The 27,466-nt window shown below is 45.2% G+C and overlaps 1 protein-coding gene across 2 annotated transcripts in view; it reads left to right on the top strand.

The window, feature by feature from the left end:
* dync2h1 (dynein cytoplasmic 2 heavy chain 1) overlaps nucleotides 1–27,466 on the top strand; it is a 766,235-nt gene that overhangs the window by 461,036 nt on the left and 277,733 nt on the right. For both annotated transcript variants that reach the window (XM_078545532.1, XM_078545531.1), the window contains exon 75: nucleotides 8,411–8,542. In XM_078545532.1, coding sequence (XP_078401658.1) covers nucleotides 8,411–8,542 — 132 coding nt within the window. The remainder of the gene's footprint in view (nucleotides 1–8,410; nucleotides 8,543–27,466) is intronic.

Below are 27,466 nucleotides of genomic sequence, written 5' to 3'. Positions count from 1 at the left end.
AGGGAGGGAGGAACATGTTATGTACTGGATGTCTTGTTTAGCTTGCAGTACTTTGCGAGCCAGTGCATTATGGGATTGCAGAATCCATTTTGGTTGCTGAAATAAAATAAAACGGAAACTGCAATGTTCAATCACCTCCGTGCTTACACATGTATTAATTAGTCTTTGAAAAGTTATCGGTAGTACCTGTATTAAAATGTAACACTTCTCTGTTTGTATATTGGCATGCGTGTTGCCAGGGACCTTTTATAGCCACATGAGTGTAGTCGACGGCACCCTGTACCTGTTGGAATCTGGAAATCTCAGCAAAGCCGAGTGCCCTGGCATCCTGGCTTGCTTGATGTAATTATAGGCCTTGGCAAAATGGCATCTGTGACATCATGTATGCATTTGTTCGTGGACACTTGAGAAGTCCTGCAGAGGTCCCCAGTGGAGCCCTGGAAGGAGCCACTGGCATAGAGGTTCAGTGCAGCCGTTACTTTCAGAGCCACTGGCAATGGATGCCCTCCCAGTTCCCATGGCGCCAATCCCTGGAGAATGTGGCAAACATGAGTCACCAGATCCCTGGACATGCGGAGGCATCGGTAACACTGGTTCTCGCTCATCTCCAGATAAGACATGCGAGTTCTGTACACCCTCAGTCTTGCGAGCTGCCCATGCATGGTGTTTCTGTGAGCCTCATCCTCTGCGTCCAGAGGGTGTCCTGCTGGCCTTTGGTCTTGAGGGCTTTGCTCCTCCCTTTTGTGAGCCAATCGCCTCTGTCACAATCTTCTCCTTCTTCTCCATTGCCTGTATGCAATTATGCAGGCAGCAATAAATCCAGGCTCCATCTTCCTGATGGTCTCTCTGCAGTATCAATGAGAAACAGACAAGAGTCAGCATTAGTCTCCAAACTCTTTCTATCAGTGACTCGTCAGTGAATGTGGGCTCAAGGGCTTTGTTCCTATGTCAGCAACTACTCGCCCCTAATATGATGGCCAGTGCAGGGTGCATATCAAGGTGCTTCCCCCCCCATCTTCTTTTACATGACCAATGGCTATGACATTGCTTTGGCCAGGTGCTTGGATGTGCTGATTTCAGCCCAAGTGCTGGGATCCTCATTCACTTCACTCTAATGCTACACTCTTTGGAATAAACATGAGGGAAAATATGTAGTCAGGTAATGAAATTACTTGAGGGGAACTTCTCTCCTGTGAACCGTCCAGTGCCACAATTCTAAGATGCTTCTGAAGCTTGTCCCATTGCTCCAGCATTCGTTATCATTCTGGGGAATTTCCACGCTGAAAACAAGGTGTTAAAACAAGGAGATTGATTAATGCCACTTTGTGGGATTAGCCTTGCCTGAATGTGCATCATTGCTTCACTTTCCTGATTGCCTGCATTGTTATTGAAATACGCCTAACATGTCTGAGCTGTGCCTCTCTCCTCATTTGGGAATGCACAGTTCAGTTGGGTGCCCCTTTGAGAAGAGAAATGGTAAAGGCAACAAGTCACTTGTTGGAGTTGTGTACAGGCCCCCTAATAGTAACCACATGGTAGAATGGAGCAAAAAGGAAGAAATAAAGGGACCTTGTCAGAAAGGCACGGTGATAATCATGGGAGATTTTAATCTATGTATAGATTGGAAAAGTCAGATAGGCAAAGGTAGCTTAGATGAGTTAATAGAATGTTTCTGGGATAGTTTCTTAGAACAGCATGTTCTGGAGCCAACCACAGAGCAGGCTATACTAGTCCTGGTATTGTGCAATGAAATGGGGTTAATTAATGACTGCATAGTGAAGGCATCCCTTGATAGCAGCAACCATAATATGCTTGAATTTTACATTCAGTTTGAGGGAGAGAGGAGTAGGTCCGGGATCATGTTTTTAAACTTAAATAAGGGCAATTATGAGGGTATGAAAGCAGAGCTGGCTAAAGTGAATTGGCAAATTAGGTTACGGGATAGGTCAATAGAGATGCAGTGGCAAACATTTAAGGGGATATTTCAGAATACACGGAATAGATACATTCCAATGAGTAAGGAAAAAAGTCCAAGGGATGGCTGCGCCATCCGTGATTAACTAGAAAGACGAAAGATAGTATCAAACTTAAAGGTATATAATTGTGCAAAGGTAGGTGAAAGGCCGGAAGATTGGACACGCCATAAGGAACAGCAAAGGAGGAAACAATTAGAGTACAAGAGAAAGCTGGCCAGAAATATGAAAACTGATAGCGAGAGTTTCTATAAATGTTTAAAAAAGAAATAAGTTAACAAAGTGAGCAGTGGTCCTATAGAAAGTGGGACTGGAGAATTGATAATAGAAAACAAGGAAATGGCAGATGAATTGAACAGGTATTTTGCATCAGCCTTCATTATAGAGGATGCAAGTAACATCCCAGAAGCAGATATAACTCAGGAAATGGAAGGAAGGGAGGGAGGAACTCAGGAAAATTACAATCACAAGAGAAGTAGTACTGAGCAAATTGTTGGAGCTGTGGGCTGACAAGTACTTGGGTCCTGATGGACCTCATCCTAGGGTCTTAAAATAAGTGGCTAGTGAGATAATTGATGCATTGGTTTTTAATTTCTGAAACTCCTTAGATTCGGGAAGGTCCCATTAGATTGGACGATAGCAAATGCAACTCCATTATTCAAAAAGAGAGGGAGACAGAAAGCAGGAAACTACAGGCCAGTTAGCTTAACATCTGTCAAAGGGAAAATGTTAGAAGCTACTATTAAAGAAGCTAAAGCAGGGCACTTGGATAAGTTCGAGGTAATCAAGCAGAGCCAACATGGTTTTGTGAAAGGAAATCATGTTTAACCAACTTATTGGAGTTCTTTGAGGAAATAACATGTGTCATAGAGTCATAGAGGTCTACAGCACAGAAAAAAGCCCTTCGGCGCATTGAGTCTGCGCCGGTCAAACAAGTACCTAACTATTCTAACCTCATTTTCCCATGTGCTGTGGATAAAGGGGCAACGGTGGATGTCCGGTAATTAGATTTCCAAAAGGCTTTGATAATCAAAGGTTATTGTGGAAAATAAAGGCTAATGGTATAGGGGATAACATATTGGCATGGATAGAAGATTGGCTGGCTAACAGGAAGCAGAGAGTAGGCAAAAATAGGTCTTTTTCAGGTTGGCAAGATGTAATGATTGGTGTACGAGGGATTTGTGCTGGGACCTCAGATATTTACAATTTATATAAATGACATGGATGAAGGGATGGATGGGATGGTTGCCAAACTTGTTGATGACACAAAGATAGGTTGGAAAGTACATTGTGAAGAGGACATAAGGAGGCTACAAAATGATCTAGATAGGTTAAGTGTGTGGGCAAAGACCTGGCAAATGGAGTATAATGTGGGAAAATGTGAAATTGTCTATTTTGGCAGGAAGAATAAAAGAGAGGCATAATATCTAAATGGTGAGAGATTGCAGAGCTCTGAGGTTCAGAGGGACCTGGGTGCCTGTCATGAAGCTATTAATGTATATAATTTTATTGGAATTTTTTTTAAAATAGATGTTTAGTCTGTGTGTGTGTTAATTGGATAAAAGCCAGCTAGCCTGGGTGCTTGGATGTATAGTAGTTTTGAGATGTAAACAGAGGTAGAGGTACATTTGCATTTTGTTGAATAGAGCATTCAAGAAGGGGAGTGAAATCTTGCATCGAGCTAGGAGACACCAAGCTATATGTCTATATTCCTAATAAAATGGTACTATGAAAGGGGTTTTATTGTTAGAAGGAGTTCAAAGGGCCTGGTGGTACAATGAGAATTTGTATTCAAAGGGCAGGCTGGATATAACCTGAGAGGAGTTTGTGTGTGAGAGTAGAGTTATGTAACATCTAAGCAGCTGTAACCCTACAACTGTCTGCAAAGGAACCAAATTGAAAGGAAAACCAAAAACAAAAACAGAAATACCTGGAAAAACTCAGCAGGTCTGGCAGCATCGGTGGAGAAGAGCACAGTTGACGTTTCGAGTCCTTATGACCCTTCAACAGAACCGGTTCTGTTGAAGGGTCATGAAGACTCGAAATGTCAACTGTGCTCTTCTCCACCGATGCTGCCAGACCTGCTGTGTTTTTCCAGGTATTTCTGTTTTTGTTTTTGGATTTCCAGCATCCGCAGTTCTTTGCTTTTATCAAATTGAAAGGAACCTCTTTTTGAACTCGTAAGGTGAAAATGCTTTGCCTGGTGTCTGCTTATAGTCTATGGGCTGAATCTTGCCTATGTTGGGTGAGCTGGGCGGGGGTGGGCGTGGGCGGGCATGGAACTGTTCGCCGCCCACAGCATAAAACACGTTCCGTAGTGCTCAGTGCTACCTGTGCAGGCGGGGAGAGGAGGGAGAGTCGGGGCCTGCGCTCTTTTGCGTAAGCACGTGAAAGAGCGCAGCAATCTCCCTGAGGCACGGAGCTGCCTCAGGGAGATTAACTGCGCAATGAAACTTTTTTATAAATAGAGTGAAAAATTATTTAGACATGTCCCCTCATGTGACAGTGTCACATGAGCTGGGACATGTTTGTCAATTTAGCAAAATTCATTTATTTATTAAACCTTCAGGAAACCTCATCCCGCCCGTGGATGAGGTTTCCTGAAAAATGTGAAGACCGCTTGGGCTCTTCGCCTGCCTGCCAACCTTAAGATTGGGTGGGCAGCGTTGTTAACGACTTTAATTGGTTTTTTAATGGCCTTAATAGGCCGTTGACAGTTCGGCTGGTGCATAGCCGTCTCCGGTGTGTGCCCGCCAAACGAAATATCAGAACGATGTGCAATGATGTTGGGACGCACGCCCAACATCATTGCATGTCATTTCATGTGTCGGCCCTGCCCCCGCACGCCGACGGCAATATTCTGACCTATGGCTGTTGTTGCCTTAGTGGAGATTAACTTGGGAATTTGTTAAAAGTTATGATAGTAATTTGTAGCCATGTGTCTGTGTTTAATACCTTGTTGTAAATTAATAAATGTCTCATTTAGTTTGATAGAAAAGCTTCTTGAGAAATGGTGGTCTTATTCATGAATTTAGAGCTGCATCTCAAATATACCAATTGAAAATATAGGTTATGACAGTTGTTTAAAGTTTCCCTCTGGGATTTTAAATAACAGCCTTTACCAGCTGCTGTGTCATAACAGTGTCTTAGTGCATGAATCACAAAAGGCTTGTATGCAGGTACAGAAAGTAATTAGGAAAGTTAATAGAATGTTATCATGTATTGCGAGGGGAATTGAATACAAAAGCCAGGGAGGTTGTGCTTCTGTTATACAGGGCCCTAGTCAGACCACATTTGGAGTACTGTGTACAGTGTTGGTCACCTTATTTAAGGAAGGATGTAAATGCGTTGGAAGCAGTTCAGAGAAGGTTTACTAGGCTAATACCTAGAATGGATGAGTTGTCTTATGAGGAAAGGTTAGACAGGCTAGGCCTGTATCGGCTGGAATTTAGAAGAGTAAGAGGCGACTTGATTGAAACATATAAGATCCTGAGGGGAGGGTGGATGTGGAGAGGATGTTTCCTCTTGTGAGAGAACCTAGAACTAGGGGTCACTCTTTAAAAATAATGGATCGCCCATTTAAAACTGAGATGAAGCGAAATTTTTTCTCTCTGAAGGTCGTGAGTCTTTGGAACTCCCTTCCTGAAAAGGTGGTGGAAGCAGTGTCTTTTAATATTTTTAAGGCAAAAGTGGATAGATTCTTGCTAAGCAAGGGTTATCAGGGGTAGGCGGGATGCAGATTTGAGGTTACTATCAGATCAGCCATGATCTTATTAAATGGTGGAGCATGCCCGAGGGGCCAATGGCCTACTTCTGCTCCTTGCTCGTATGGTCGTAATCAGCACCCCTCCCCACCCAGTGCATGCACCTGCCCTCCAACCCGCCCCCAAAGCTTCTCCTCATTTTAATTCTGCACTGCACCATCGCTGCAGGTTGGAAGATGGTGGTGCTGAGCTGTCACTGCCAGACCAACTTGACCCTCCCGGTGTGAGTATGGAAACTCCTCTCATCCTCCCAGAGAAGCTTAATGTTCAGTTTTCCCTCCCTCACAGACCTCTCCATCCTCCCTCTGTGTTCCTTGATCCCATCATATTTCTGGTAGATATCTGTTGGTCAGCCCCTGACTATTTTGAGATGGATGTGCCTATGCCCCATCTGGACCTCACCCCTTCCCACCTTGAGGCCAATTGCACAGTTAAATATATACCCCCAACACACTCTCAGATACCTCCACGAAACCTTTTCCCCATCTCTAGGCTGCAGCTGCCTCCCCTGACTGAGTATACCATCTGTGGCCCAGTATGATGCCAGAAAGCCCACGGACCGAGGCACATGATGTTACGACCACACCCTGCATACATCATGCTTGGCACAACTGAGACTGGACTGACACGCCCTCCCCCTCCCTAGACTGGGACAAAGACAGCCTTTGCAAGCTCAACAATGTAAACTGAAATGCATCTTCACTCAGCGCTCCTCCCTTTCTGGCATCAAGTGGCTCATGTCATTCTATAACATACTCTTTCCGCACCCTGGCTCTGAGGATGCTAACCCCCTGCACCCTCCACCATTCATGTTTCTGAATACAACCTTCCCCACTCATACCCACCAATATAGCCTTTGCCCTGTGGCCCCTTCGTGTGCCTGATACCAGTGTCCCCCCCCCCCCCCCCCCCACCGTTCCTCAGTACAGCCTTAGCCCTGCATCCCCTTCCCATGCCTCAGGCCAGTGGCGCCACCCCCCCCCATCAACCTTCCCCAGTTTGGCTCTAACTCTGCAGCCCATTAAAAGCTATCCCCAGCCTTACCGCTGGTCTGGTCTACTAGTTAGAGACTTGCCTGTGACACCCACCTGAAAGCAATGTGGCACCGTGGAAGCCTGGCACTGATTACCATGAGCACTGTGTAATGTAAGGTAGATGAATGAACCTCGAAGTCATGAGCGAAGTGCAGATCTCCAGTTGCACTTAAATACTGTTATGAAACACGCTGTTATAATTGCACGCCAACATATCCTGATGACCCTGCATGGGGGGATGTTTCTGGCAAGGAGTGCTTATAATGAGATGTAAATATATTGAAATGACGTTTCCAATGTGCTGTGGCGGGAAACACAGTCTGTCATTGTGCTGGAGTGCACAATCGCGAACTGGTTTTATGACGATGTAAAACTTATTTTTGGCCTACTCATGATATTTTGTGCTTGTGCCCGCCGTGATGCCCACCACAAACAGGAGCAGAAAATCCTGGCCTTGGGGTGTGAGATTGTATCGATGAATGCTGTGGTATGAAGGACACTTAAGCAAACAAAGTGACCTGTTTTGAAAAAATTTCAAGAAGCACATTCCAAAATTTGAAGTGCATCATAGATGTGCATGTTAATTCATCCATGTCAGAACAAAGTCTATGGACTGGATTTTCCGGTCCCGCTGAAAGTCAATGGACTTTTGGCTAGTCCACCGTATAGCCCATAATGGCGGGGCCAGAAAATCCCAGCTAACATCAATATTTTTCATGCTGAGCAATTTTCTTTTCATTATAGAAAAGGTATTGCACCTAGATTCAGGTGATTTAGACACATTGGACAACAAGAGATCAGGAAAACATAAATATCCCTATTGACTCAGCCTCCGCCACTTCTGACAATGACTGTCATTGCTCCGACATCATTGAAACTCCAACAGATTTTGAGCCAGTGGGAACTTATTTCATTGGACATTTGAACAAGACAGTTGTCAAGATAAGCTTTATTTTGCTGCTCCAAAGATCAAATGAATGATGTTTTAAAGCCACTTTGGAATTCTGCAGATCAGAGAATGCTTCAAATACATTTTCCAGCCCCTACCCCCAAAGGGATCTTACAGTCCCACGGATGTGAACGGAGATATCAATGGCTCGTTGGCCCGACCGATGGTGGGGGGTGCTGTTGGGATAGAGAATTCCGCCCATTATAAAACCTACAGCTGTTGCAGATTATAGAGAGTTACCTTCAGTCTTGGAAAACTGAAAATTCTGATCCTCTACTGGATCTGCCTTTCATATTTAGGGTAAAGTTGAAGATGGTAGAACCTTATTAATTTCCAATTCAGAATAGTGACAGGCAGCCATGAATTGCAAACATATGTATTTCAATATAGAGATTCTTAGTGGAAAGAATCTACTAACAAGCTTTGGCATCACAGTGGCATCCACAATATTCATTTTGTTTTATTATTTCTTGCAGTCAATAGTTTCTATTTCATGTCAAATATTCTATAAGCCAACAAATACTCCCCACAATATGATGTGAAAAGTATTTGCCTAGGGGATTTTTAATTCTGACAAAAATGATTTGATTCAGTTCAGACTCTAATAGAGACAATCTTTACCTCAGTATAGTTTTGTTAAGCCACTTTTTTGAGTTATTTCAGAAGGTAAAGAATCTGTTCATTTTCCAGACCACCTTTCCATCGATATATCAGACACTCTGTTTGGAAGATGTAGACCTTTGGCTCACTTTCTCTCAAAGTTCAACCTGTGAACAAGACATCCCGACATCTATTGCAAGAAGAATCACTCTTTTTCAACAGGTATGTTGCTACAGTATTTTATAAGTAATGACAGAACAGAAGAACAATAGGTTTTGAAAAATAAACAATGAAACAGTGTTTCAATCATCTAGAGCTGTAAATGGCAATAGAGGTGCAAATGGCAATTTTCCTATTTACATTGTATAATCATGAGAAAATGATTAAGACATTTAACTAGTTACTTCAGTTAACTCCTTGAACTTCAGTTTATTATACTTTTATTATATATTTTAAATGTAGTTATGTTGTTTAAAAAAAATTCATATATTTATAAATTAGACTAGCACTTGTCATGCCACAAGTGGTTAAAATGATTACCTATATTTTGAATGTGGATCTTGAACAAAGTGTAAAGTCAGAGCTGAGAAAGTATGAGTAAATACAATGATCCCAGACTCCCAGTAAAGAGTTATGCTCTAAGGGAATTCAGAGGGAAAGTAACATAGGGATAATCTTACTGGACTAATAATCCAGAGGCTGAAACAAATGCCCTGGGAGCATGAGTTCAAACCCCAACATGACAGATGGAGGTATCTAATTAATAAATCTGAAATATAAAGCTAATTCCAGTAATGATGATCATGAAATTGCTATATTGTTGTAAAAACCCATCTGGTTTACTAATATCCTTCAGGGAAGTCAAGCCGCCGAGCTGACCTGGTCTGGTCAACATGTGAGTCTAGACCCACAGCAATATGGTTGACTCCTAACAGGCCTCTGAAATGGCCTAAAAAGCCACACATAGTTGTATCAAACTGTATCAAAGTTGTATCAAACAGAAAAGTTAAATAAGAATATAACCAGACAGACCACCTGGCATTGACCTGGGCAGCAAAATCGACAAAAACGCACCCTGTCCAGTTGACCCTGCAAAGTCCTCCTCGCTAACATCTAGCAGCTTGTTCCAAAATTGGGAATACTGTCCTACAGACTAGTCAAGCAACAGCCTGACATAGTCATACCTTCTAGCCATCACCATCCCTGGTGTCATGACCATGGCTCATAGCCCCGAATTATTGAACTTTTAAGTCAGGTATGTGTTTTTAAAAAAGGCTCTACAAGCAAAAGCTGGCGGGGACTGTAAAGTAACCACTTGCTCGAAAATCTCTATGTGGATTACACTTGACCAATTAGTCCAGAAAGAACGGAATGTCACACCTAAAAAGGCCTCCTTCAGACAGAGAAAATTTCAAAGGAAGAGATGTGTTGCAAAAACTGAGCTGTAGTCTCCTGTGGCTGTGGAGATAATGGAGGCTGATTACCATCTCAGCAGAAACCACCTCCTGTTGAGTTATACCCCAGACGGTGGATGTTATCTAATTTTAAAGAAAACAGTTTCTGGGCGAAAGACATATTTGTTTTTTCCCTTCCAGAAATACACAAGAAAAGGGGTTAAAAGACCAACTGCAACCCTAGTGCTGTGTGTTAGTTTTGGTGTTCTGTTCTGGTGCTAGTGTGTGCTGTGAAGATCATAGCTGAAGAACATCAACTAGGCATCCTTGCACTTGCAAGTAAAAAAAAATCTCTCCTCCCTCTTTGATTGCTGGAAGCAAGTCACAAGTCAGCAAAGCCACAGTCGAAAAAGAAACAGGACAATTCCTTTCAGCTGAACTGTAGAACCAAGAATCTCCAAACCAACTGCTCAATTGCCAAAGTCAGCTCTATCAAAATCATCCAACTAAACGGCCATAACATTTCACCACCTACACCTGACAGACCAGCTAAAGACTGATTCGTATAGCTTTTAACTTTTATTTCTGGACTCACTTCTCATTTCTAATCTGTGTGTTGCTTTTTTATTATTTTTTTTCTTGCGTTTTAGTAGCTAGTAAACTCACTTTCTTTAACTCAAGAAATCCTAGTTAAATTGGCTCCTTCTAAAACGTAAATACATTTGGACTAGGAAAAGGTATCCACAAGGGAAGGGATCCTTTTTAAATTAACCCTTTTGTGACCAACTGAGGAGGTTGAATTAAGAAGGGGAGCCACTTAATTCCTCCTCACCTGGGAGCATAACAATTTGGGGCACTTCGCCCGGGGACCGGTTGTAACGCTGGGTATTCCCTGTACTATCATTCAGGACAGATCAGCCAGAGGTGGTGGCATACTGCTACATGCAGGACGAAGAGGCCCTGGGAGTCCTCAATATTGATTCCAGACTCCATGACACCTCATGACTCAGATCAAATGTGGGCTAGGAAACTTTAAGCTGATTACCACCTATCACCCTCCCTGAACTGATGAATCAGTGTTCCTCCATTTTGAACACAACTTGAAAAAGCACTGAGGGTAGCAAGGGCAGAAAATGTACTCTGGGTGGGGGACTTCAATATCCATTACCAAGGGTGGCTCCATAATACCACCATGAGCCCTAAAGGACCTATTTGCAGGACTGGGCCTGTAGCAGGTGGTGAGTGAACCAACATTAAGGAAAAATCTTCTTGGCCTTGCCCTCATCAATCTACCTACCATAGATGTATTTGTCCTTAATACTATTTATCGGAGTTGTCAGCACACAGTCCTAGTGGAGTCAAATTCCTTTCTTCACGCTGACGACACTATCCATTGTGTTGTATGGCACTACCACTGTGCCTAATGGGGATAAATTCAGAACAGATCTTGCAGTTCAAAGCTGGCATCCATGAGGTACTTTGGCCCATCAGCAGCAGCAAAATTGTATTCATCTAAAATTCCAAACTCATGGCCCAGCATATCCCTCACTCTACCATTACCATCAAGGCAGGGGACCAACACTGGTTCAATAAAGAGTGCAGGAGGGCATGCCAGGAATAGCAGTAGATGTTCTAAAACTGAGATGGTAATCTGGTGAAACTACAACACAAGACTACATGCATGCTAAACAGCAGAAGCAGCATGCTTTAGTCAGAGCTAAGTGATTCCACAGCCAACGTATCAGATGAAAATGCTGCAGTTTTGCCACATACAGTCGTGAGTGGCGTTGGATAATTAAACATCTAACAGGAGGAGGAAGAACGTCCACAAAAATCCCCATCCTCAGTGATGAGGGAGGCCAGCATGGCAGTGCATAACACAAAGGTGAAGCATTTGTAACCACTTTAGCCAGAGTTCCAAGTGGATGATTCATCTCAGCCTCCTCTCCAGGTCCTCCATCACATTAATCAATTTTCAACTAATTCAGTTCACTCCATGTGATATCAAGAAATAGCTGAAGACGCTGGATACAGCAAAGGCTATGTGAGACTTGTGCTCCATAACTAGTTGCACCCCTACCCAAGTTGTTCCAGTATGGCTACAACACAGGCATCTAGCTGACGATGTGGAAAATTACCTGTGTAGTTCTATTCCGTAAAAGCGAGACAAACCCAATGCGGCCAAATACAGATCCATTAGTCTACTCTCAATCATCAGCAAAGTGATGGAAGCTGTCGGTGACTGTGCTAACAAGCGACATTTACTCCACAGTAACCTGGTCACCGATGGTCAGTTTGGGTCCTGCCAGGACTACTTAACCCCAGACCGCATCTCAGCCTTGGTCCAAACATGGACAGAAGAGCTGAATTCCAAAGGTGAGGTAAGAGTGACTGTCCTTAACACCAAGGCAGCTTTTGACTGAGTGGAGCATCAAGCAGCTCTAGCAAAATTAAAGTCAATGGGAATCAGGGGGGAAACTTTCCAGTGGTTGGATTTCACTACAAAGAAGATGGTTGTGGTTGTTGGAAACCCAGGACATCACTGCAGGAGTTCCTCAGGGTAGTGCACTAGGCCCAACCACCTTCAGCTGCTTCATCAATGACCTTTCTTCCATCATAAATTCAAAAGTTGGGATGTTCATTGAGGATTGCACAATGTTAAGCACCATCCAAGACTCCTCATATACTGAAGCAGTCCGTGTGCATATGCAGCAAGACCTGGACAATATTCAGGCTTGGGCTGATAAGGGGAAAGTAACGTTTGTGCCACACAAGTGCCAGGCAATGACCATCTCCAACAAGAGAGAATCTAACCATTTCCCCTTGATGTTCAACAGCATTATCATTGCTGAATTCGTCGCCATTGGCCAGAAATTTAACTAGCTTAGCCATATAGTTACTGTGGCTATAAGAGCAGATCAGAGACATGGAATTCTTCAGAGTAACTCATCTCCTGACCCACCAAAGCCTGACTACCATCTACAGGCACAAATCAGAAATGTGATGGAACACTCCCCAATAGCTTGGATGAGTGCAGCTCCAGCGCCACTCAAGAATCTTGACACCGTAAAGGACAAAGCAACTCGCTTGATGGACATGCCATCCACCACCTTAAACATTCACTCCTTCCTCCACTGGCACACATTGGCAGCAGTGTTTATCAGCTAAAAGGTGCAATGCAGCCACTCACCAAGGCTTCTTTAGCAGCACTTTCCAAAACTGCGATCTCTACCACCTAGCAGAACAAGGGCAGGAGATGTATGAGAACAGTGCCACCTAAAGTGCCCCTCCAAGTCACACACCACCCTGACTTGGAAGAATTTTGCCATTCCTTCATCGTCACTAGGTCAAAATCCTGGAACTTGCTCCCTAACAGCACTGTGGCTGAGCACTGTTGCAGCCCATGTGGTTAAACTGCTGCAACCACATGGGCTGCAGCAGTTCAAGAAGGCAGCTCACCAGCAGCTTCTCAAGGACATTTAGAGACAACCACTTTATACGTTAATGATCTAGATGAAGGAACTGAGGGCATCCTGGCTAAGTTTGCAGATGATACAAAGATAGGTGGAGGGACAGGTAGTATTGAGGAGGCGGGGAGGCTGCAGAAGGATTTGGACAAGTTAGGAGAATGGGCAAAGAAGTGGCAGATGGAATACAATGTGGGGAAATGTGAGGTCATGCACTTTGGTAGGAAGAATAGAGGCATAGACTATTTTCTAAATGGGGAGAGAATTCAGAAATCTGGAGTGCAAAGGGACTTGGGAGTCCTAGTCCAGGATTCTCTTAAGGTTAACTTGCAGGTTGAGTCGGTAGTTAGGAAGGCAAATGCAATGTTGGCATTTATTTCGAGAGGAATGTGCTGCTGAGGCTTTATCAGGCTTTGGTCAGACCATATTTAGAATATTGTGAGCAATTTTGGGCCCCATATCTCAGGAAGGATGTGCTGGCCCTGGAGATGGTCCGGAGGAGGTCCATGAGAACGATCCCAGGAATGAAAGGCTTAACATATGAGGAACGTTTGAGGACTCTGGGTCTATACTTGATGGAGTTTAGAAGGAATAGGGGGGATCTGATTGAAACTTGCAGAATACTGAAAGGCCTGGATAGAGTGGACGTGGGGAAGATGTTTCCATTAGTAGGAGAGACTAGGACCCGAGGGCACAGCCTCAGAGTAAAGGGAAGACCTTTTAGAACAGAGATGAGGAGAAACTTCTTTAGCGGTGAATCTATGGAATTCATTGCCACAGAAGGCTGTGGAGACCTGGTCATTGAGTGTATTTAAGACCGAGGTAGTTAGGTTCTTGATTGGTAAGGGGATCAGAGGTTACGTGGAGAAGGTGGGAGAATGGGGTTGAGAAACTTATCAGCCATGATTAAATGGCGGACTCGATAGGCCGAATGGCCTAATTTCTGCTCCTATGCCTTATGGTCTTATGGTGGTTGTAGCCTTATCTTTCAATGTCACTTGCCTTGAGTGTGATTTCCTTCTGGAAGCATGAAACTGCTGAATCTACTCCATATTTTGTTTTAATTTGGTGTTGTGATCTGGGCTTCTGCTGTCTCCTTTTTGACTTTTATCAATATCGTAATGTGCATGCCAAATGGACTGATCCACCCTAAGTTCTGCTAATTGTTTCAGAATCAATATGTTTTCTTTTATAATTGTTTGCTATTCTCCTCCGGTACACCTACATTCTTACTTTATCATTATTTGTAGAAAGTGGAAAATTGTAGAAATTTAGGACAGACCAATGGACCAACTGGTCTGTTCTCTGTCTATTGCTTTCTTATTGTTTGTATAGATGTTAATGTATATCTCTGACATTTTTGATTCTCCACAATGACACTTCCACCTTCGTCCCTAAACAATAGATGTGAGGTGTTTATCTATGGCTAAGACAGGCTAATGAATTGCTTATTATTTGCAGTTTATGGGAAAACAACTTCAAAGCCTTGCTCTCACCAAACTCTTCTGTCTTATTATTTTTACTCTTTAGAAGCTCCTGAATGTCCTTATTATCTGTTTTTATATTATCGAACACAGCTAATCATAACTGTTATTGAACTGTGTTTGTTGAGTATGCTGTAATTTTATGGGGTTTTGAGGTCTAAAACTGTTTTACTTAAGATATTAAGTTCTGGATTCTTAGTTTACAACAATGGGGTCCTCAGTTGTACCTGACCTAACAAGGTATGAGTAACTAGTATTTATGAATCAAGTAACATGATCGGCGCAGACTTGGAGGGCCGAAGGGCCTGTTCCTGTGCTGTACTTTTCTTTGTTCTTTGTTCTAGAGTTTATTAAGCAAGATTTTATACATACTTAACAAAAAACAGTGAAGACAACGTGGAAGTTTCTTATGGCTTAAGGCCCTAGGTTTCCTCAAGTGTTGCCAGCACAGGTGATGCCTTTCTTCTGTCTCTGAAGTGATGTTATGCTGAACTGTGTCCCAGAAGAATTATACCACAGAAACCATGGTAAAACTGTGCCAATGAAGACTTTGATTTTTCAACTTTCATCCTTACTTCTGACTGTTCCTCATCCCTTATTTAGAAATAGTCCAAATTACTCTCTTTCATTGGCTTAGGGTAAGGGTCACCTGGTGTTACCCCACCTCTGTCACCAGTCAAATAGACTGAAGACAAATGTCCGATTCTTATTTCTTGGGCCCCTGGTGGTACATTCCATTGTGAACAAATGACAAATTCTAGTAGATACAGATCAGTTGCACAAACAATGTTACATCCTTTTATCAATAATATAACCTATTGTGAACATTCACGCCAATGTATTTTAACCCAAGCCCATGGATACAAAAGCCATTAAGAACAAATGTTAATAACACTTCCTACCAGAATTTTCCAGTTGGCGTGCAGGGGCAGGCCCCTCATGCCTGCACGTAAAATGACGTGTGGTGATGTTGGGCGAGCGTCCCGACATCACTGCATGCCATCATGATATTTGGAAAGGCAGGCGAGCTATAAGTTCGATGCGCACCCGCCATCAATTAACGGGCCAGTTAAGGCCCTTGAGGCAGTAATTGATCTCGATTTTTCGCATTCCGTGCGATCTACAGGATGTCGCATGGGCACAACAGGCAGGTGGGTAGGAGACATTTGTATAAATGTGGGGTCGCGGATGTGATGCTTGAGGGATTTAAGTGTGAAAGTAACTTTTACTTGCCTGAGAGAGCAGGACGACTTCAAAACTCATACCAGCTGCTAGGACAGGAGTAAAAGCCTTGGTCAGGACTCTACAGTAGAAATCATTTCTGGGGCCTGCAGCTTTAAGGAAGCCTTCCCTTAGCCTGGGAATGGGAGTTGTGCTGTCCACTGGAGACACCTCCTCTAAGGAGGGAGGGAGGGCCAGAAGGGGGTAGGAGGCCAGGAGTCCACATTCAGCCTCCAGGGGAGTCACCTTTGGGAGGAGAGGCGCAGGCACAAGAGGTGCAGGGCCAGCAGGAAGTGCAAGGCAGAAGGGGCCACAGAAGATGCCAATATCCTGCTGCCAGGGTTTACAGGCGGCGAAGTAGCTACCTCAATATGTCTGAGGTCCAGTGCCGAAGGAGGCTCCGTCTCTTCAAGGGAGACAGTCACCTCCATCTGTCAGATGATAGGCCCTGAGATCTCCGCAAACTGTGTGGGTGGGCACCCCATGCCAGTGGCTCTAAAGGTCAGATCTGACCTCAACCTCTATGCCTCCAGGGGTTGGCGGGTGATCTCTGCCGGGTTTCCCAATCAGCTGTCCACGCTCAAGCAGGTGACAGACAGCCTGCATTGACCTTCATCCACTACCACCGGGATGATGCCAGTCAGACAGAGCGAGCCAGAGGCTTCCCCCGCATCCAGGGTGCAATCAACTGCACACATGTGGCTATCAAGGCACCAGCAGGTGAGCCCGGTCAACAGGAGGAGATTCCACTCCTCGAACGTGCAGGTAGTGTGTAATCAAAAGCTGCAGATTCTGTAAGTCTGTGCAAAGTACCCAGGCAGCTCCCACAACTCTTACATACTCAGACACTTCCAGGTGCCAAGGCTCTTCAGTGCTCCAGCACAGCTGGATGGATGGCTGCTGGGTGACAAGGGCTATCCCCTCAAAAGGTGGCTCATGACGCCTCTCCGCCGTCCAAGAAGAGAGGCTGAACAGCAGTACAATAGGAGCCACATCTCCACAAGGGCTATGGTGGAGAGAACCATTGGTCTTCTCAAGATGCGCTTTCGGCGCCTGGACTGCTTAATACCCCCCCAGATCATGTGTTGCTGATAGTGGTTGCATACTGCACTCTCCACAATTTGGTGCTGGAAAGGGGTGATGCAGTGGACAAGGAAGACATGGACGCAGTTGCTCCGGATGCACATGATGAGTCCAGCAGTGAGTCCAAGGATGAGCACGCACAGGAGAATGCTGAGGGGGTAGACGCTGACCCGGGCATACTCCAGGGAGGCAGGGACAGCTGGGAGGCTTTAATCTAAAGAACCTTCAGCTAGCCCACCATGGATGGACCTTTAGCATATGCCAGGGCTGCAGGCTCCACATTCGATACCTGAGTGCTAAATCAGCCTGGATAATAACATTAACCAAGACACTTGTCAATAAAGCTCAATGTCAGACAACTCACTCATAACATCATGGCTTCCTGTACACATGCAGAAGTAAGGAATCACCCTGAGGCATGGCAACATGTCAAAATTTATTGAGTAAACAAAAGTAAATTCATAAAGCAAAAAAAAACGGTGTTGGACATCACACCAAGTCTTCGACTAAGTACTATGGGCCAACATAAAAGCACCAGTGAGAAACCCGTGGTGTGCCTATGGTGCCTTAAATTTACGCTTATGGGTGCTATGTCTAGGTGCTCTCCCTTCACTGGCACTGGCACCTGAGACAGCCTGCTCACTGTGCTGTCCTGTTGGCCTCGATGACCTTGGCGGATGTTCTTTGGCCCGCGAAGCATTTGATGGCCCCACCTGGGAGGGAGCGGCCAGTTCCACAGCTGGCTTCTCCCCAGTTACCGCAGCCTCATCGGATGCCATGGTCACTGGCAGAGGGGCGGAGGAGCTGCTGCCCTCCACCGGAGCGCCCTGAGAGGAGCCAGCAGGGATGACAGGCAGCTGCTGTGCCAACGTGACGTTGCTTCGGACCTCCCTGCTCACTGTAGATGGATGGGCACCGAGCTGGGATACTTGGTACCCAGACCACGTCCCACACTGGTACTGATCAGCTGTGGCCAATGCCACTGTGAGGGCTTGCAGGTCCGAGCACAACCCCAGGAGGACCTGATTGTTCTCCTGGAGGAGCCTCTCCACGAGAGTCGCCACTCTCTCCACGGAAGAAGCATGGCGCTCAACCATGAGGCTCATTGCATCGGTGATGCTCCGCGTGGACTCCTCCAGCACAGGCACCATGCCACGCATAGCCTCATGTAGCCTGCTGCACTTCCAGCGTTCGCTGCCTCATGGATGACTCCAGAGGCACATCATCAGTCACCGACCGAGCAAGTACCTGGTCCCCAGCAGCCCTTTGACTGCCGGCGCCCTGGGCACTCTCTGCCTCTGCCTGCACACCTCAAGCAAGTGTGAAGTGCCGTCACCACAGTGCCCTGGAACACTAGCCGAAGATCAAATTCCCATCGAGGTGCAATATCTGCGCCGGTGCCTGCCTAGCTGAAATGGTGTGATGCTGGTCAGTGCATTTGCTCGGGGGCTTCACTGGTGAGAGGTGGGCCCTCTGTCTCCTCCTCCTGGCCCTGCTCCGGTGATGCTGAACGGAAGAAACAGGACATTTGATTAGTTACAGTGTAGACCACGTCAACTTGCATGCCGCTCCCCCAGATCATTGTGCGCTCATCTTTCCATAATCAAGGGCAAACCCATGTTGCTAACTTCAATCACAGAGCATTCAGCAGTGCCATGGCTTCTGTGACACACATGGTGACCTGAGTGCTTGTCAAACATAACTCCCCGTGGCACCCCATCCTCACCGCCACCGGTGGACCTGGGGACATGGCGCCTTTCAAGATCCATGGCCTGCTGTTCGAAAGCCGTTAGGATGGCCAACTGGGCCTGCCCTCCACCAGTCCGCATTCGTTCCGATGCATTGTGCGCAGTCTTTTCCTGAAAAGGAGAGAGGAGCATTGATTAGTCCAGTCTGCACCTGAATTCCCATCGCATCCCTGCCAACCCAGCCAGAGTGGGACATTGCAGGACTGCAGTTCTTCGTCACCCTGCAGCTGCCGCACACTCAGCCAAACAAGCCAGGGCCGACCACCCCCCTCCCCACATTGCCCAAATGCTGCCTCTTTCACATGTGGCACCACAAGGTGTCACTTTACTAAGCAAGGAGGCACAAGCACATGGAGCGCAAACACCAGAAGATGGATTGTTGCCCCTCCAACTGGAAGCTCCCCTCCCAGCATGTTAGCACCCTGACTTTGACATGCTTCGCAGTTCCAGCACTCTGCCTAGATGCAGACCCTTGACTTTCAGCCCCATTCTATATTCTGGGTGTCAGTGTCACACATGCTGCGGATGCAGAACAGATCCTCGCTCAACCCTCTCAGGTTGAACTGGGCATGGGCAATCTCTGCTGTTACACCCAGCGAGGGATCCATGCCGTGAGGGATTCAATGACGTTACTGTACTCAGAGTTGGCGGGGAGTTGGGGGTTTGGGGGAAAGAGTGACAGCTGCATTAAATGACTTGAGGCAACATGGTACTCACCCTTTCTGAGCGCAGGAGATCATTGAACCTTTTGCGGCACTGGAGCCATGTGTGCTGCACCACATCATGGGAGCTAACTCTCTCGGCCACCTCCTCCCACGCACGTTTGGTCAGGTGAGGGGGTCTCCGCCGCCCGTCCCTCGGAAGAAGGACCTCCCACCACGCTGCCACCTCCTCCAGGAGGGCAGCTAGGCACTCATCTGAAAAATGAGGGGCACACTGCCCTGCTGGCCCACCCTCCGGCCTGGCCTGCCCTGCCCTGCCATGATGGCCTACCTCCGGACTTGCGTCACCAACATTGCCCCTCTGCAGAGCCCCTCTCCCAGCCATTGGGAGTAGCCTTTCCAAGGCTGCCAGGCCTTCATTTATACAGGCCGCCAGGCTGCCATTCGACCCGGCGGCCTGAGCGTGCCCGCTGCTGCCCGCCCTCTCCCGCTATGCACAGGAGTCTTGAAATACGCTGGGCGGGCCTTAATTGGCCCACCCGCGTAAAATAGCGGTGTGGACCCGATTGCGGGAGGCGATCGGGCTCGAGCCCGCGCTTGCTCCCGACCGGCCTGCCCGACATGGGGAAAATTCTCTCCATAACGTCTTGAAAGAAATGCCTTTCCTCTAATACAGATGTTCTGCCCCACAGAAATGGTTAAGCAATTAAATCTAATAATGCATGGCTCTTGTTTAAAGATGAGGTGTCATACTAAGTTCAAGCTGCTGAACTCAAACCTTTTAGTTATTTCTTCAAAGCTGACAAAGAAGCCCTCAATTGCACAGAGTAATTAAAACAAATAAAATTCCTTGAACCCAGACTTTTCGGTGCCTTTAAAATAATTAAGTCATCAACACCAGTTCCTCACAACAGCTGCCATCCTGTTTCCAGCCTGAACTGTAAATTGCCCCGCTTGCAGAAGTTCCAGTGAACTGTTTAAAAAGGTGGTTATGATAAAATCCATAAATGTTGCTTCAGACCAACATAAAACCCTGAAAATTAGTAGCATTAACAAAATCTCACAATGCATTGGACTATGTAAATTCTGTCAAATACTTGCATTTATAAAGCAACTTTTATATTCCAAGAACGCGCTAAAACACTCACTTCATGCCTTGTGATTTTTTTAAGCTTAGTCACAATTGTTTTGTTGCTAAATGTCAAATGGAAGAATAGATGCCTATTGCACCTTATGCTATTTAATATGAAAAGCTGATTTTTGGTACAGTATAGGTGAAATGTAATATAGCATGTTTTGCATCATGCAATTCAGCAAGTGCAGAATTGTCATTTTTGATGAGCATTTTGATGCACACCTTTAACAGTGACTACTTCTGTTAGCAAAGAAAGATATTGGCCCGAATTTTCGTCATCAGGTTGGGAAACAATTCCTCCTCCGACGTGGCATGCCTGTCCATTTTATACCAAGATGGGCAGGTTAGAAGGTCAGCCTCTATCCGTTGTGACATTTACCCAGTTCTCAATAAGGTTGTTAGGTCCTCACCCCCTCAATCCCCCCACCCTATCCATGGCCCATCATATCTCCCATGTCCCCATGCGTCCTCCATGCCTAATTACCCAATATACAGTAGGTAGAGAACTCATAAAACATATAATAAATAGCACTGACAAGTCTTTGAAAAAAATACAGCCTGCTGAATAGATGGCCTGACGTCTGTTTTGCCAGTCGGCCTCATTATCAATGCTTGGCTGAACTCCAAAAATGACTAATGGGCTCAACCTGGTAAGGGATTGTTTACACCGCTGCAAAGAGGACTGCTAGCTTTGTGTGGCACTTTTATGAGATTTTAATCACTTTATCTTTCCTTGAAGTTGTTTTTCAATGCCTGTGTATTTATTTGGACAAGACTAAGGTGTTAAATGGATTAAAGGTTTCTTTAATTTGACTTTCACTAGCTTATTTGATTAATAGTTTTATGAGAATGTAAGAGGGATTTTTTTTTCAAAGGAAATGTTGAATGCCTGATTTTTTAAAATTTCATGAACTTGCCAGTTTTATTATATAGCTCATGGGTTCTGGACCTAGTGGACACTGGAAGAGTGTTTCAAAGCCACAGCAAATGTCAAGGCATTAAATCAAAGTGAAAATCAAACAACAGGATTCTTTATACGCATTAAAATCTGATTCCTCGTACTGTAGAATACAGAAGAAGACTTTATCCACTGGAGAATGCATCTGAACCCTTACAAAGTGCCGGTCAATTTAATGGCCCCTCATTGTTCAAGGACAAAACACAATTATCAATCACTGCATTGAAACCATAACTAAGGCCATTCAAAAGCTTCAACACATACCTAAACACTTGTTTAAAAAATGTATTATCATACACCATCTAAATACCTCTTAAACTTACCTGTCAAAAGGTCCCCGACACAAGACCAGGGTTCCCCCAGGGCCCATGAATCCTCTGAGGCGCTGTGAGCCACGTGCCCTGCAAAAGCTGGCCCAACTCTATCAGAGTTGCAGAGGTTTGAAATGACCGTCACACAATGGAGCTGACAAGGTCAGGAGTGCTGTTTGTAGGTTCACAATCTGCACCCTCATCCCACACCAGCAATAATTGCCAGAGAAGGGAATGGAGGCGGGGAAGCCATACGATATTTTTTAAGTCTCCATTCTGACATGAATGGAGGCATGAAAATTTAGCCCATTAGCAATGTGTTGAATGGAAGAAAGCTATTTACAGAAGTTGGAGTCATACATACAAGGGCTAGGTAAAATGGTAATTTCTACCTCCCCCACTGATGGTGAGCGGAGCTAATGTTCTTGTCCCAATTTGTTCAACCGTTAGTCTGTTTGTCTGTAAACAATATATCTCAAAACTAATGGACAGATTTTTTAAAAACTTGGTAGGCTGATAGGGTATGGCTCAAGGAAGAACTGATCAGTTCTTGGCCAAAATGTGGATCCAGATCCAGACCCTGAATCTTTTAAGGCATACGTTAACATTGAGAGCTGGGCGAATTGACTGTTTTACCTCCGCCACTGAAGGTCAGTGGAGATAATGGCCGGGATTTTCGGGCCCTGACGTGGCGGGGCCCACTGCAGGGCATGCAGCAGCCCAGCCAAAAGTACATTTACTTTTGCCGGGACCGGACGAACCCGGTGGCCGACTGGACCAGGAAACCCCGTCCAATATTTCCACCCCTATTTGTTAGCCTGTTAATCTGTTTGTAAACAATACATCTCAAAAACTAAAGAACAGATTTCAATGAAACTTGGTACATGGATAGGGTATGGCCCAAGGAGGTACTGATTAGTTTTTGGCGAAGATGTGGATACAGATATGGATCCGTGTTATGTTCCTTCTGTCAGGTCGCTTTGCTTGTGAATATGGTTACACGCCTATCTACCTGCTGGTGGGTGAGTTGGCAAACAATATACTCCAGACATAAATACCAATATAAGATGAAGCACATGCTGTTTATTTACACAAGTAACAGAGCATTAACACAGTGGCCAGAAATTTCCCCCCATTGGGGGCCTTGTGCAGGAGTGGGGGTGGGCATGAACCCAGTCGGTGACCCCGATCAGGGATGTGCTGCCATTTTTCGTGGGCGGGCCAATTAAGGCTCACCCAGCGTGATGTCTGCACGGAAGCGCTGTGCACTCCCTGTGCAGGATGGGGGAATGGCAAATGCGGAAGTGCGCTCCTTCGCGCATGTGCATGAAGGAGCGCTCCGATCTCCCTGAGACTAAGTGCTGCCTCAGGGACATCGGTTCCCAAAGTGAAAAAGCTATTCTTTCGAAAATTTCATTTACCATGCATGTTCCCTCATGTGACAATGTCATGTGAGTTGGGACATGGACATAACATCAAGTAAAAGTGAATCTTAGTTTTTTAATTCAGTCATGAAATCTCATCCCGCCCTTGGATGAGGTTTCATGCTTTTTCAGGTGGCCGCCAGTGCTCCCGACTTGCCCGCCAACCTTAAGGTTGGACGGGCAGGTCCACTAATTGGTTTAATTGCTTTTTGAATGGCCTCAATAGGCCGTCGATAGGTCGGAGGGTGCACAGCTGACTCGGCTGCACCTCCGCCATCCTGAAAATGTAAATGACGCGGGATGATGTCAGGAGTTCCGCCTGATGTCATTCCGTGTCATTTTACGCTTCGGTGAGCAGGCCGCGCCCTGCTTGCCGACAGGAAAATTCTTGCCAATATGTGATTCTCCAACCAGACCCTACTCTAAACTACTGAATAACATTGTAGCCCAGGCTACACAGCCATTGGGTAATACAGTCACGTGGTCAATCTGCTCACATTCTCTTAAAGGTGTATTGCATCTCAGTTTACCACACCCCTCCCCCTTTACTTAAAAGTACAATTTACAACCTTTACAATATATCACCTATTTACACAAATAAACTATTTACAAATTCAGTCTCTCTGGAGGCTTTTTCAAACGTGCCGAACGTCGTAGTTTTATGACATTGGATGGTGTATCTGTGGCCTCTTTCTCAGGAATCATCTGTCCACTAGGCTCTCCAGTAGGAACCTGTAAGTTTGTCTCTTTGACTCTCTCATGCTCAACGGATCCTACAAGTACTTCCAAACCAACTGGAGTTCCTTCTGCAGGAATGCTTGGCGCATCCTTTCTTGTAGATCTGTTTACCTTTTCCTAAGGTGATCTATGTGTCTCCTAATTATCCAACCTTCACCCGATATGTGATAGTACAGGGCTCACTGCACTAACTTCACCTGGTAGCCATTTGGGCCAATCCCCAAAGTGTTTTACAAAAACTGCATCTCCAACAGTGAAGTTCCTTTCATGACTGTGGTAATCGTGTCCATTTTGCTGGGCCTTCTGACTTCTCTCTACCCTGCCCCCTAAATTAGGGCTAATGAGACTCAAGTGTCCTGAGACGTCTCTTTATCAATAACTCTGCAGGGGCAATACTGGTGGCCGTGTGTGGTGTAGCCCTATAGCTAAGTAGGAAATGTGATAATCTAGTTGCAATAGCGTCAACATCCAGTTTTTGCATTCTGGACTTGAAGGTCTGGACTGCCCTCTCGGCTAAACCATTGGATGCAGGGTGGTATGGCAAGGTCTTAAGATGTGTTATGCCGCTAAGACTTGTGAATCTTTGGAATTCCCCACTGATGAATGCCATTCCATTATCAGACACTATTATCTTTGGTAACCCGTGTATCGCAAAACTCTGATGCAGTCTGTCTATGGTGGCGGCAGATGTGGGTGATCTCATCTCGTATACATCCATCCACTTTGAGTGAACATCTATAATCAAGAGGAACATTGTGTCAAAAAAAGGCCCCAGGTAGTCAACATGGAGGTGGACCCATGGCCTTCCTGGCCATTCCCTGGGATGCAGTGGAGCAGAAGGGGGCAACTTCTGTACCTGTTGGCACTGCATGCAGCTCTTAACCAAATTTTCGATTTCTGTGTCTATCCCTGGGCACCATAAGTAGCTGAGCACCAACATTTCCATTCTAGAGATGCCGGGATGAGCACTATGCAATTTGGTTAATAATGGCTTTCTTCCTCTTGGAGGCACAATGACTCTCGCTCCCCACAGCAAGATGCCATTCTGGCAGGTGAGCTCATATCCCCTATTAAAATAGGACTTCATTTCATCCGACTTTGGCTTATTCGACCATCCCTGCAAGACTTGTTCGCTGACGTGTTAGAAAACTGGATCACGGTCTATCCACTCTCTTATTTGTTTGGCATGTACTGGTGACGAATCCAGAAAGTTTAATAACAAGACAAGCTCTTGAGGAATGGGAATGTTCACATTGTTGCCTTTTAGAGATAATCGGCTTAGTGCGTCGGAATTGCAATTAAACTTCCCAGCCGGTGGATAAAAGTAAGCAGCTAGAATCAGTGCCCACCTTTGCATGCATGCCGACGCAATTGGGGGTATTGCCTTATCTTCCCCAAACAAGCCTAGTAGTGGCTTGTGGTCAGATACGATGGTGAAGTGGCAATCTTGGATGCATTGGTGGAGCTTCTTAATGCCAAATACAATGGATAAGCCTTCTTTCTCTATTTGTGAGTATCTTGATTCTGCCACACTGAGTGTTCTTGAGATGTAACCAATGGGTCGCTCAGAGCCATCCACCACCCGGTGGGAGAGCACTGCCCCTACTCTGTAAGGGGATGCATCTCAGGTCAAAATTAATTCTTTCTTTGAGTTGAAATGTACCAACAGGGCCGGTGAATGTAGCAACTGCTTTACTGTCGTAAAAGCCTGTTGTTTTGGAGCTTGTCAAGTCCACCTGTGGTTTTTCTTGAGTAACCTGTATAATGGAGCCAGTACTGTTGACAAATTTGGGAGAAAACGGCCATAATAGTTAATCATTCCCAAGAAGGACTTGAGGTTGATGCCATTTTTTGGTGCTGGCGCCTCACGAATAGCTCTCACCTCATCTTCTACTGTGTGGAAGCCATGCGAGTCAACCCAATGACCCAGGTAAACCACTTCTTTTGCTTGGAAGATACATTTTTGTCTTCAAATGTAATCCGGCTTGTGGGAAACTCTTCAATATCTCTTCCAGGCTAACCAGGTATTGTTCTTTAGTTAGTCCTGTTACTACGATATCATTGAGATAAACCACCACATAGGGTAGACCTTGAAGTAAATTTTCCATAGTCTGTTAAAAAATGGTACAAGCCCATGAAACTCTAAAGGGTAACCTTTTTTCTTCTCCACCGATGCTGCCAGACCTGCTGAGTTTTTCCAGGTAATTCTGTTTTTGTTTTGGATTTCCAGCATTCACAGTAGTTTTTTGTTTTTAACCTGGTATATTGGTATAATCCCCTATGTGTGTTGATAGTCACAAAATCCTGAGAGGCCTTTCCTAGCTTGACTTGCTGGTAAGCGTGGCTCATGTCAAGTTTCGTATATGCGGATCCCCCTGTCAGCCTGGAGTACAATCATCAATTTTCGGTATAGGGTGCCTGTTGAGTGCCACTTTGTTAACGGTCAACTTGTAGTCCCCACATATTTGCACACTCTGGTCAGGTTTTAGTACAGGAATTATGGGTGCTGCGCATTTGGAAAATTGTACAGGTTGTAAGACTCCCAACTTTTCCAGCCTGTCTAATTCAATATCAGCTTTTGCTCGTAATCCTTAGGGGACAGGCCTCACCTTGAAGAATCTGAGCTTGCCCCAGGGTCCACGTGGATTTTGCTTGCAGCCCCTGAATCTTCCTGAGCTCTTCCCTGAACACTTAGGCATATTTCTGTAATAATTCTTGCAGATCTTTCACTCTGAGTTGAAAAATCTCGGTCCACTCCAACTTTATTTCCTTAAGCCAGTACCGACCAAGTAGACTTAGACCCTCCCCTGCTACCACTATCAGGGGTAAATTAACAGACTGATTTCCATACTGTATTGGAACATTGCATATACCTCTTACTCGTATGTATTCACCAGTATACATCTTTAATTCAGCATCTGAATTTTCCAGATTTAGTGAATGGCCTTCTCCATTTAGATATTTGAATGTATGTTCCCCTATAACTGTCGTGGATGCCCCTTTATTTACCTCCATTCGGATGGGTTTTCCGTTGATTTTCACTGATACATAGATTGGCTGTTTTACCCAGTTTTAAGTTGTGTAGTGATTAAATATCTGACTCTGTTTCTTCTGGTTCCTCTATTATGTGGATTTCACGATTTCTACCTTTGTGATATTGTAAAGACAGATTGAGACAAAACTTTAAAAAAAATGTGCCCATTGCGATGGCGGTAGGAACATTCGATTCTTTTAAATGGTTGTTTGTTTGCAGGCTGTCTGGTTCCATTTCTGCCATTATTAATGTGTTTGCTCTGTTAAACCATTGCTTTTTGCTGGTCTGTTAATGATGGCTGTTCAACACCTTTCCACAGCGCCCTGCACTTTCGCACCATTTCTAACCGGCGCTTCCCTCCTGATGTGAAGGACGGCACCATTTTGTGCTCCCTTGAATGCTTCTGAATCCCTGACTGCGCTTCCCACTGTGAACACCAACTCCAGTGCCTTGCTGAAGTCTAAATTTGTTTCTGACAACTTTTCTT

Source organism: Cetorhinus maximus, chromosome 7, assembly GCF_964194155.1.
Source record: "Cetorhinus maximus chromosome 7, sCetMax3.hap1.1, whole genome shotgun sequence".
Classification (NCBI taxonomy): domain Eukaryota; kingdom Metazoa; phylum Chordata; class Chondrichthyes; order Lamniformes; family Cetorhinidae; genus Cetorhinus; species Cetorhinus maximus.
The sequence above is the reverse complement of the archived record's forward strand: the minus strand, read 5'-3'. Positions and strand labels throughout refer to the sequence as shown.